The sequence below is a fragment of the Branchiostoma floridae genome, chromosome 2 (genome assembly GCF_000003815.2).
Source record: "Branchiostoma floridae strain S238N-H82 chromosome 2, Bfl_VNyyK, whole genome shotgun sequence".
NCBI classification, from domain to species: Eukaryota; Metazoa; Chordata; class Leptocardii; order Amphioxiformes; family Branchiostomatidae; genus Branchiostoma; species Branchiostoma floridae.
In genome coordinates this window covers 12,043,276-12,055,673 of record NC_049980.1, presented here as the reverse complement: position 1 = coordinate 12,055,673, position 12,398 = coordinate 12,043,276, and the positions used below count along the sequence as shown (strand labels likewise).

At 39.7% G+C, this 12,398-nt stretch overlaps 1 protein-coding gene across 8 annotated transcripts in view; it reads right to left on the bottom strand.

The window, feature by feature from the left end:
* Positions 1–12,398, bottom strand: part of LOC118409570 (laminin subunit alpha-like) — a 70,611-nt gene that overhangs the window by 15,245 nt on the left and 42,968 nt on the right. For 5 of the 8 annotated variants that reach the window (XM_035810679.1, XM_035810684.1, XM_035810686.1 and 2 more), the window contains 15 exons: positions 9,602–9,753; positions 9,174–9,254; positions 8,874–8,985; positions 8,384–8,569; positions 7,775–7,965; positions 7,107–7,223; positions 6,667–6,824; positions 4,705–4,840; positions 4,317–4,419; positions 3,856–3,972; positions 3,147–3,263; positions 2,528–2,776; positions 2,086–2,178; positions 1,504–1,587; positions 36–202 (listed from right to left, as the gene is read on the bottom strand). In XM_035810679.1, coding sequence (XP_035666572.1) covers positions 36–202; positions 1,504–1,587; positions 2,086–2,178; positions 2,528–2,776; positions 3,147–3,263; positions 3,856–3,972; positions 4,317–4,419; positions 4,705–4,840; positions 6,667–6,824; positions 7,107–7,223; positions 7,775–7,965; positions 8,384–8,569; positions 8,874–8,985; positions 9,174–9,254; positions 9,602–9,753 — 2,063 coding nt within the window. The remainder of the gene's footprint in view (positions 1–35; positions 203–1,503; positions 1,588–2,085; positions 2,179–2,527; positions 2,777–3,146; positions 3,264–3,855; positions 3,973–4,316; positions 4,420–4,704; positions 4,841–6,666; positions 6,825–7,106; positions 7,224–7,774; positions 7,966–8,383; positions 8,570–8,873; positions 8,986–9,173; positions 9,255–9,601; positions 9,754–12,398) is intronic. The other 3 variants (XM_035810681.1, XM_035810680.1, XM_035810685.1) reach the window with 3 other exon arrangements.

Here is a 12,398-nt window from a genome sequence, read left to right as displayed (position 1 = left end):
CCTAATGTTCCCAGGTAATGAAGTGGTGAGCTGACCCTGTTAGCCTGGTCCTTGGCCCGTGCGACCTGGCGCTTCAGGTTGGTGATGTTCCGTCTCATCTCCTCCACACGCTGCTGGATGGAGATGTGCAGACTCTCCAGCTCGGCAGCCAGGGGAGTGATCTGTTCCATCAGCCCACTGCCTTCCCTGGCCAGACGGTTCACTGTGCACGATCAACGGGCATAGTTTAATTGTTAATTTGTTATCTACTACAGGGCATGGTCTTTCATAGATATATCAGACAGTAAATTTGCTCTTACTTGACCATAACCTTTGGAAAATGAAATCTATGGGGGTTAGCATGGAGAGGAAGGGTTCCACTAGATTTAGGAGCTTTACCTATGTATTATGCTAAATTCAGAAAGGCACTAAGGCACTTGTGTAAGATTTGGTCAAGTGGCTACCAATTACGGTGATGAAATTTCCCTACGAATCATTAGAAATTAAAATGGCTTGTGTATGACTCACAGAAAAGGGGTATACAAGCCTTCATATAACATTTTTCAGATGATGCAACTGCAGCCCCTTTCATGCCCTTCAGACTACACAAGGAACTGAGGATATCTACTCCTAGAGTACATTTTTCACATACAGAGACAACTGGGGTCAAACAATCATTAAGTGATGTTATGAAATCATTTTCCTCCTTATCAACTTATCACTTATGGTCGTTCCAGTGTTTCACTCAAAATATGTATTAACTGTATCAAGTGTAACATTACATGTAAGTATGTTGCTCATGATCTTAGTGCATGCAGCAACTGTAAATATGTAACAAGCAATCACAATCACAGTTACGTGACAACACTTAGTTATGACATGTCAGATTCCTTCATAAGCAGCAACCATATACAAAACACAGCAAGGTTAGAAATAACACCACACAAACACCGTCTTAGCTGTTGCACATTCTTTGAACAAAATGTTAAGTATCAGCACCTTTACGTAAAGAAAACATAACAAAATCATAAACAATGCAGCATAACCGAATAGCATGTGTCATGTCCAAGAAAATCCCAGGCAATGTCAGATAGCAACTGTCCTGTAACAAGGTGCAACCAGATTGTTCATTCCAGGAACTTCTCATGTTAGAAACACTGTTAGCAGAGCACAAATGTTGTAACAGGCAATAACTGCATCACATGTCAACATAGCACAGCACCTGGGAACAAAAAAGTCACATTCCCCAAGACATTCTAATTGTCAGTCTTCTGACAAAGTTAGCAGAATAACATAGGACGACTGTCCAAAGATGCACCACTGGGTCAAAATGTTAAAGGCCACGGTTACAACATGTCAGAGTTGTCAAAGTCCTGGATACAGAAACAACCACGTCAACTGAAAATGTCCACCGTTATTAGTGTTTGCATCCAGACAAGACAGCAGGTTAAGGACAAAAGAAGCCATCCCTTCATTGGACCTGTGTGTGCCACCTTACATCCTTGCACCTTCACGGCAACATACCAATGGACTCAGCATCCTGGATATCAAAGTTGGCCTGTATAACGTTGTCTTCCATGTTTTCCACATCATCCTCCAGTTCATCAACTACGCAGCAAACGATGACCACAAAGGTACAATACAAGTTGTTCTTGTTTAGTCATGGCTGTTTTACAGTAATATCTGGTGTTACTAGCCTTAGGGTATAGTTCACAATCTCTGGAACTTTCATGCTTGGAGACTTTGACTAACATGCTAGCAATCAAACATTGCAAAAAAACATGCCTATCCCAAATCCATTAAAGCTGGTGTGTTACCCCAAAGGGCAGTTTATACTGGATGTATAGACACAGATACCATGTGGCTGTGATAACCTGAATGATTCATCCATCAAACCAAGCAGTCATTTTTCAAGAAGAAAGTGGAGCAGAAGATTTATACATTGCACACATGGGTCATCAATGTGAAAGCTTTTTCCATATCCACTGACAGGTTTTGTGGGCAACATGTGACATTGGGGCTTCATAAAATGAAGGTTTTAAAAAATTGATTTATTGAGGAGCTGCTGAAATACTGTATACAATAAAATGAAAATCTGGTACTTACGTGATTTCTGAGCATTGTTCAAGTTGGGCTCCATATCTATGCTGTCCTTTTGCATCTTGCTGACAACATCTTCCATTTTGTCCAGTGTCAGACCTATTGATAAAAGTACAGTTGAATCATAATTTTTAAAACTTTGATTAATATTATCATGAATACTGCTAGCATTCACATCTAAAACATTGTTGGAGTTGTATGTGCGTTATTTGCTATACATGTACATTTGTACATGTGCAACGACCCTGTTGTCTGTTGTTGTTGTCCTTGCTTGATACCTAGTGTTTTGTCACATTTGGTATCTTCTTTTCTCTTAAATGTACTTAAATGAAGATATTGCACATTTGATAAAAGTATGTTAAAATTTCAATTCTGGTTTATGTCCTCTTAAAATTGATGAAAAACATTTAAATCTTTCTGATTCTTGAAGAGGCTCAAACTGAAGTACCTTGACTTCCCGTTTCATTTTCTTCTTCGTCCTCAGCAATCTCTGCTCCTTCAAACTCATTGTCAGCATCTCTTGGCTTGCGGCGATTCTTCTTGCCTCTGCGGCCCTTCTTCCCCCTTCCCCTCTTCCTGTTCTGCCTCCTTCTGTTCTTCTTTTCCTCCTCTTTTTCTTCCTCCTCTTCCTCCTCTTCGTCATCTTCCTCACCATCGTTAGGGAGGTTACTAGGGTCATCACCTGAGGGTTCGGCATCTATGGAAGGAGGAAAATTAATGGTTTTCTCACAATTGTGACTCAATTTGTATTTAAGCTTGAAATTGGGGTATATCATAACACTGATATGTTCCAAGTAAGCTTGCTTTTATGGTGCATGGATGTCTTTTGCATTGTAATACTTATTGATATGACGGAAATTTAGGAAAAATTCAAAAGCATTTTAGCAAAACATCAAAATACTAGACTTCCAACTCTCCAAAGTATACTATTACACCAATTTTGTCTTACATCCTGCCACTCTGCAATATTCAATTACAACAGACACACACAAAGACAAACACACAGATTGAAAAGCAGTGGACAAAATGACTGATTAAGGATCCTTGCCATGACAGTTTAATCCTACCTGGACCTGCAATCTTGGCCACTTCCTCCAGGACCATGTCAGCTTTCTCTGCTGCCTCCTTAGTCTTCCGTTCGGCATCCTCCAGATCTGTGTCCATGTCCCCTACAGCAGACAGGGCTATGTTTTATCTGGTTATTAAGTGCTTCATGCAAAGTGACATGCAAAGCCAGTTTTCAATCATGCATTAGTTCAAGTAGTACTACCGGTATGTGCAGGAGCTTCCATACACCACATTGGTCTCTAATTAACAGCAGCCTTAGTCAAACCTTTACAGTGGGACACCTCTACATTTTTGGTGATGATTTTCTCCATTGAATTAAGAATCCTGTTGACAGTGATTACCTGTCGACATAAATTAGATTTTGTCAGTCCCCTGAGTGGTCTACCTAGGTTGACTGTAGATAACTTCCCTACTGCCCTGTCCAGTCAAAAGTTTTTGGCTTCATAATAAGTCATCTCTTTGCAATTTCTAATGGTTTTATTTTCAATTTGATAATATATTTGGTTTCTATAACATTCCTGTCTTTCCTGATTACAGCCTGTGCTCTTACTAAAATGCAGATCTAGTGTGTTGAATTTACAAAGGCTTTGGGTCATTTCAACTTGAAAAGGATCAGAGGACTGATTGAAAGCTTGTTGGTAAGTGCTTTATTTTGTGCAAGGATTTGAAGTGTAAAATAATGTATCAAAGTATATCTAGGGTCCTTACCCCTCTCCAGTGCAGAGAGCCCCTCCTTTAGCTCAGAGAAGCCCATCTGTCCTGCTGCCAGACCCATCCCTGTCATGTTCACTGCCCATTTGTTCTGCTCTATGGTAGGCTGCAGGACTAAAAAAAAGAGGAAAGAAGCTATTTGTTACGTTCATGAAACTTTAATGTAAGGTGCACTCAGTTGAGTTTAGTTCACATAACTGTTATCAAAAAAATGTCCAGCGAGTGATACTGTAGGAAGTGAAGACAAATCCTTCCAGCAATGCAACCACAACAAATCAAAGTGCAAGTACTACTTAGATGTGCTGTTTAAACAGTATTATAATGTCTTTAGAGACTATTAAACCATCCTAGCAGCCAATGGCCAAGAAATGTGTTTTAAAACAACCATGAAAAATCAGAACTTTTGGTGGATTTCAGGTCAATCAGATGCTAGTGGATATGTAAGGGAAGTAGCTCACATTGTTCCACATCGTCTCTCATCTCAGTAGAGTTCCCCAGGATCTGTTGGCTGCTGACCTTCAGGATGGATGCTTTGTCTGGTAGATTCTCATCCTCAACTTGCTAATAGTCATATAAATAACAAAAGCAGACATGTTTCAACATAGCATAAACAACCTGAAGTGCAGTCAGCATGATAGAATAGACTGAGGTGAACCACAACTTACAGTTATTGATAAGTTAAACTTTTGCCTATGCTGCCCTCATTCTAACATTGCAGCAAATGTGATGCTTTGAGTGGCAGGGTGTGAACTGAAACAACAAGACAATATTCAAACACTGCTGTAACTATTTAACATCACCTTGATCCCCATTGCAAAAAAAATTCTAATGAGATTTTCAACCCACCTTTTTGGCATCAGTGGACCGCTCCTTGGCTTCGGTGGCATTCCCCAGTGCATTGGTAAACCAGTCTACAATGTTACCGTAGGCATTCACGGCCAGGGACGCATTCTCAGCTTGAGACTTGGAGCTGGAAAGAAGGCTGTAATACAGAGCAAAATTTTTTAACATTCTTATGAGTCCATAATTCCAAAATGGTGACAGTATTTTGTACATTTGTATCAGAAAGTATATTTTGTTCAGAATCTGTCCTTTCTGTGGCTTTTCTTTAATCAACAAATTTTAGCAATGTGTATGAGTTCTATTAACAGAAAGTATGACCCTTTGTGTAGTAATACTTGTATATCATACATTTCTCAGTAACAATGCAGACATGTGTGAAAAACCTGTTGTGAGTAATCATCATGACAAAAGAAAATTGCTGAAATGAGAGAAAATGAATTTAGTTTTCTGTTGTGGTATTAGTCCTGTAAATATCGTTTATATTGGAAATAACACATGCCTTTTCAAGTTATCTAGTACATGCTATACATGCCTGAAAGAAATGTACTTGTTAATTATTGTATTATAGTCATTATCAAATGTAATGTTACATGTACATATCATATTATGTATAAAGTATTTAAGGACAATGGAGATAGGGAGAAGAGAGGCAGGAAGAGGAATAGAGTTAACACATTTCTTAGCACAGAAAAGTGATGGGGATTGTTTAGATGATGGGATCAGGTGACAGTGGAGATTGATGGGGGTTACCATGGGAATGCTGATGATTTGACCAAGATCTCACAAACATGCGATGACACCTGTAATGACAAACACTGCATAATCTTTCTGCTAATTATTTGTGGCATCATGTGGCATAATGGTTGGAGCATAATTGGCTCAGAACCAATACATCCTCGGTTTCATACTCTGACAGGCTCCAATGTTTTGCTCTTGGCACTTAACATGACTCACTTGACAGTGGGAGAATGCACACTGGGTAATTCCTAAAATTGATTAGGGCACACACAGATGTGGTGCACCAATGTGACAAGAAGTGCATATTTGCCACCACCAAAGATAATATTTGTCAATGTCAACCATCTATCAGCCACCAAAGGTCCTCTACGACAAAATGCATGTTGAGCATTATATCATTAAACATTATCATTTCTCTTTCACCACCACAAGTTGTTTAAAGCTGTTCAAGTCGGGATCTGTTCATGTAAGGTGAAATACGGACTGGTTAGTTCTAGTGTTTTAGATTTGGAGTGATTCTACACAATGGAATACATGGTAAACAAGACAGATTGTCATCATATGTTTAATAGATCGGAGTGGTCCATCTTGCTTCCAGCCTTACCTTTACAGTTAGCTTCCCTCCCGGGAGGGAGAGCCAACCAGACCGGGACAGAGAGCAGAGAGAGCAGGGGTGCACAGCCAGCAAACAGCAACACCAGGTACAAACACAATAAAACAAGTCAGGCTAGGCTAACCTAATAGTTCTATGTCAAAATTGTTCCTAAAAATATATAGTTTGGTAAAGGCTGATCAATATTTTAAAGGAGATTTGAAATTTTCAGAACATTCCATAAACATGCAACCATGTTTGGCACTTTTGAGATTTTCAAGATACATCAGATTCCTTAGAAGTTCCTAATGTTTTTGGGCCAACAAAACCTACAAACATTCCTCTAGTACATGTACATTGACAGAGATACAAGACACTAAACTAAAAGACAGTGCAAGAAGACAGCATGCAACCAACCTGTCAGAAATTAAAAGGTTATCAATTATATTGTCTGATTTACCTTCTTCACCAAAATCTTTATGTTCAGAACAGGAGCAATGACCCAAATGCAATAGAATGCTGAATTTATCCAAAAATGTATGAAAAATGAGATTTTTTCTATCAGCAAGCTACAATTATTACCTCACATGGTCACAAAATCAGAGTTGAGGAAAAGCAATCGATATATTATTTACCCTTCCAACATCACCACCCTGTCATCAAGTGTAGAGATGTACTCCTCGGCGGCCTGGACCTTCTTAGTCAGTTCAGGCTGCTGTTTAGTCATCTCAGACGTCTTGGTCTGCAGGCTTGTCTTAGCTCCATCCAGCTGAGCATCACGTCTTGCAAGTTCCTTGGGAATAAAAAATATGTCAATATTTCAAATTTTTAGGTTGAGCTTGACATCAACAAGCTACAATCAGTGAACTTCATTGTTTGAATTTTATAGGAAAACATGCGTCGTTTTTGCTGGAAGAGATCCTGATTAACTCAATTAACTTTGATCAGAGTCTCTACCAATAGAATCACCGCAGCCGACCCATGATGATGATGATGAATAGAATCAGCAATCCTACTGGTAGAGACCGAGACCAGCTAGCCTATCATGAAGCAATAAGTACATGCACATTTGTACCTTGAGTTTGCCCTTGACCTCATCTCTCTGCTTGTTGGCCTGGTCCCTGAGGTTCATCCCTGCTCCCAGTATCTCATCAATGGACATCTTCAGTTTGTGCAGCTCATCAAACTCATCCTAAGGAGAAAGAAAAGGAGATTTGATGTCCTTTTTATCCAGGTATGCATCTTAACCTTGTAGCTAAACAAAGAACTTCTATGCTGCATGCAGAACACTCATAAATGCTAAATGCCTGATACTCTACTGAAATACTATTTTCACCTTCAAATCCTGTGTCTACTTGGTATGTCCTTCTGACAGACTGTCAGGAGGAATGAGCAATCTGGAAAGACTGTTTAGTGGCACATTCAACAAACCATTACCAAATTGCAGTTCCCAGGCAAGAGGGATTGTGGTAGAACAAGGAATCTTGGATAGAGTGTGTAAAGAGGGACATCAAAGTGCACAGCCTCACCCAGTGGATCTGCTAGACAGAGCCACCTGGAAATGCAGTGTTAAAGACTAGCCATCTGCTGCCCACCCTGTGTCAGGGACCCCCAGCAGCATGATCAAATACTCAACACTACTACCACAGACACTGTTGTGATGATACAGTATCTGTGCTTCCAGCTCTGCATATATTCAGGCCAAATTCTTTTGATTGAAGCTTTCTTTAAACAGCGACCTACCTCATATGGAGGTGGTGTGTTCCTGGCATTGAGAACAGCAGCCTCTGAGATGAGCCAGTTGGTGTCAAAGATGGCGGACTGCACATCATCACCGATCTTCTGCAGGAAGGAGTCCACCTTGTCCCTGACCTTGCGAGCCTGGTCCTCCCTCTGTCCAACCAGGGCCAGGAATCGAGCACGCAGCTTCAGGTCTGTGGGAAGGAGAGCAGGGTGTGGGGTGTGTCATGAATGATCAGGTGGGTACATTTATGGCAGATCATAACATCCAGAGATTTTAGGTTATAAGACGTATATCTTTTATTCCATGGAATGAAATCAACTACATCTGGCAGGAGGAGTGTAACAATGAAGTAGCATATGTTCATGCTACAAAGCCGGTCACACAGTAGGATTGATTGTCACACAATTTTTAAAGATCAGACGAAGTTCATAAGTCTTCCAAATCCCAGTCAATATGATGGGTTAGGTGTGCAGGTGAAAAATGCACCCGAGTCTTTGGCTTTTGGCAATCAACAAATATATGGCTGAAGCTTGTCGACTGTGGAACTGGGGCAGTCTACATAATTCTCAGGAATATTTACAGGAAGATATGTTATAGTTTAGTCATACCAGCGTTGGCATTTCTTTGCTCGTCCTCTGCTGCCTTTTTGCGATCGTCGATGTTGGCCTGCATCTCCTCTCTGTACTTAGTCAGGTTGTCCAGGATCTCCTGAGCCTCAGCTATGGCAGCCTCGGGGTCAACAATCGACCCGTTCTGGGCACGCTCCTTGATCTGCTTCAGCTCTTCTACAGCAGCTGCAACATTAAGACAGAAAACTTCATAGTACATATCTTTAGGAACATGTAATATTCCATATTGTACTGTTACCACGGGAGGACCACGACGACTGTTACAGTGAAGTTTCTTATATGGTAATCAGTAAGACACCAGATCAATACCAGTTATGAAAATACTGAATATAGTACAACAGAAGTACAAGGTTATGTGTTATGATGGCAATGAAAAGATGTACTCAATAGATGGAGAGTAACATTAGGTAATGTAACCAGTACATAGAGAAAGATATTGTTGAATCCTTAGATTTTGTTAGGTACGTACCCTCTACTTTCTCCTTGGCAGACATGGCCAGCTGGTCAGCAATGTCAACCCTGTTGCTTAGCTGGTCACCTTCACGTTTCAGCTGGTCAACCTTGTCCTTAAAGGCATCATACTATGGAAGCAATGGGAATTTAAGAAAGTCAAACAATCTGGCTAGTGTCTTAAGTTATCTTTTGTTGATTACATTGGGAATGTTGATAAAGTAGAAAAAAGACTGGTTGTAGTTGCAGGCTATATTCCTCATTACTATAGCCATAGGACAATGTATCATGATGGCATGCACAGTGTAAAAGCACTAACCTTGTCTGAAACGTTCATCAAGGCAGCATCTTCAACATCATCTATTTCTTTAGCAAGGGCTCTCATCTTGTCCATGTTCATCTTGTAAGGAAGGAAAAATGATGAAGTGTTATGCAAATGCCTAATGACTAGTGTTTAAAACCTCATAAAACCTTCATTCGAAGCTTAGTAAGTAACTTCTATATCAAACAATCTTCAATAGTCTTTGACACCTTTTATACATAACTTTTTCAATGAGAGATGCTCTCCTCAAGGAAAGCAAGATGAAGTACTCAATTTCAACTTTTCAGGTAAAATGCTTTAACGTTACAAATCTAATCTAGAATGTCAACTTGTCATGGTACTTGAGGATATGATTGTTTTAATCAATCAGTTTGCCCAAACAACATCATGCATTTGTTTACTGCATTTGTTTCTGTTTCTGTTACCTTTGCATCCTCCACCCCCTGGATGATGTCGTTGACCCTGCTGCCGGCGATCTGCCCTGCACTCAGGCTGACGATGGTCATCTTCATCAGGTCAATGTTGTCTCCCAGGTTGTTCACATAGTCCATCAGGCTGTGCACACACGTGTCACAATCTGGGCAGAGACAAAAAGAAATTTAACCCTATAGTTCAGAGGTTTTAATGGCTTTTTGGAAATCTTTGAGCCTACAAGGTGAAGTTGGAATTGCTGCCTTATAACAGGAACAGTGTCCTATTTATGATGAACTTCAACATTGAAACCCATTGCCTCATTCCAAGCTATTTCCTACAGATCTTGAAACGAGCCCATAGTAAGCATGTAGTAAATGACAGTCTACGTTGTAGACAGGCAGAATGACTGAGCATCGGCTACTTTCACACAGGTCCTTAGCCATTTAGACCTTTTTTTTTCAGACACCGGGACATGTGGCAAATAACAATTTCTATCTATATTAATTTATAGAAAATACAGTTTTCTGTGATACACCAATGCCACTCTTCAGATAATCAACTGATCCATCCCTTTATACCTAACACTTTCTATCCATTCACCTGGAAAGGGAGGTCAGACAGAGGTTAACACAGCATTTAATGTATTGAATAGGAGACAGTAGATCCACAGGAAGTCATCACACATGCTTGGTTTGTTACTACTTTCATTTCCTCAGTGTGGAATTATGTCAGATTTAGTAGGGATAGGGGGTCATGCAGGCATTTCAAGGGTGTACAGTCAAAGAACAAAAAAACAACACTGTATCAGCAGTCATGTGTCACTGAGCTTTCGCATAACCTTACATGTAGATGGACTGAGATTATCAATAATTATTGAAAAGAAATCTCTACAGCTGTTACAGTGTACATTGATGGAAACTCTTAGTCAAAACTTTCTGTCCCTTTGAAAAGTGAAGAAACAACATTATATGGACCAGTGCACATGGAATTTCTTGCAACCGTCTATATATCTTTAAAAGTGTCATAAAAAAAATCTTTAAAACTGTCACAAAATTGGACAGGATATTCTACTTTATATATTGTGCCAAAAAATCTAATGACTTAAAAAATAATGGCGCCCAAGACCCATTGTCATCCATCCCCAAGTGTTAAAAATTCCAAACATTAAGGGCTTTGCTGAGGTCTTAGGTCAAGGTCTGCTGTTAGAGTAGTGTCAGAATTCAAACCTACAAATCTACATATTTGTGCTAGAACCCCTGAACCCTGGGACAGGTGTCAGTTGCCATGGCAACATGTAAACTTATCTTTGACCTGTTGACCCCCTGTGTAATCTTCTCTGCATACAGACAAATTCCCTGGCAGACAGCCAGTAAGTCCTGGGAAGCAGGGGACTGCAACATGGTACTTAGATGAAACAATAGAGATACATTTCCATGAGAAGGGACCTACATTCCACACAGTTCACTAGAGGGACCCTTAATTGCCATGAGCCAGGCATGGCTGGGCTAGAATAACCAAGTCTGCATTGCTGAACCCATCAAGGATTCCTGGGCATTCTGCATGGAAAGATGAGTCCCTGGAACTCAAAATGCTTGAGCTGCTTGAATACACAATCTTTCAACATAACATTCTTCTGAGCAGTCTTACATGTCCAGAAGAATAAGAAAAGCAAATGAAGACTAGAAATCAGTAAGTGAAAAAAAGTTGTCAACGTAACATTCAAAAGACCTCTCTGAGTATTTTGAACAAGGAAAGATAACATTTGAATAAAAAAATATGCAAATTAGGCTATGGATATGTCACTAAAACATCCAAAATATTTGGATATTGGAGTCACCCTCCATGGGCATAACAATAACAAAGTATGGTATAGAATCCCTGCCTTTGGGAGCCTTTCTTGGCTTACTTAAAACTGACTTTTCCTTTAGTCTGAACTTTCTAGACAGGTGCACTTGAATTTCAGGAGTCAAAGTATGGAAAGTTCAAGGAACTAAACCAGATTTCTATTTTTTCTGCAAGGGAAGATTCTTAAGACAAACATACAATAGGCAATACCCAAATCCCAGAAATGTAAATAACACGTTACTTTCTAGCTGTCTCTCTAGCTTATCTTCTAAGCTTAGCCTCAGTGTATTACTTTACAGTGTGCTTCCTTCTCACGCAGTCTGGTATTACATGGTACTTAGTCACACGTATATATATACCTGCCAGACAACAGTACCCAAAGCTTGAATCAAGATGTACATACATGTACATGTATGCTACTTTAATATATTTTGACCAAGAAATATTGCCTAACCTATAGCAACACCTGCAGGAAATGAACCTCTTCAGAGGACCAGTCTTCTGGCCGGAAATTTGTTCTACTTCACTAAGAATTGAATGTGCCTCCCAGCAAAGAAAAACAATTTGTAGCAAGGGAATAAATTCTAAAAAGTACTTTATTGACATACATAAATTTCTTTCTTTTTTTCAAGATATCAAGATATGCACACTCAGACTCTGGAATGTATGGTTGAGGGATACTCATAATTAAAGGGCTCCAAACACAGTTTCAAAGTTTCAAATAGAAAATGACTTAACCATTATGACAGATTTGCTAAGAAATCATTGCACCCATTTTGAAGAACTGCAAGAGAACCAGTTAAGATCTCCAAGCAGTGCTAGATATATGGCCATCTGTGTTTCACTATAACCTGTGTCTTACAAAAAGTTTATTTTCTCAAGGAGTTCAATATGTACCTGCTGTGAAGAAGAGAAATATTGCTCTCAGAATGGTAAACAAGGCCAGAGACATGGGGGATGTAA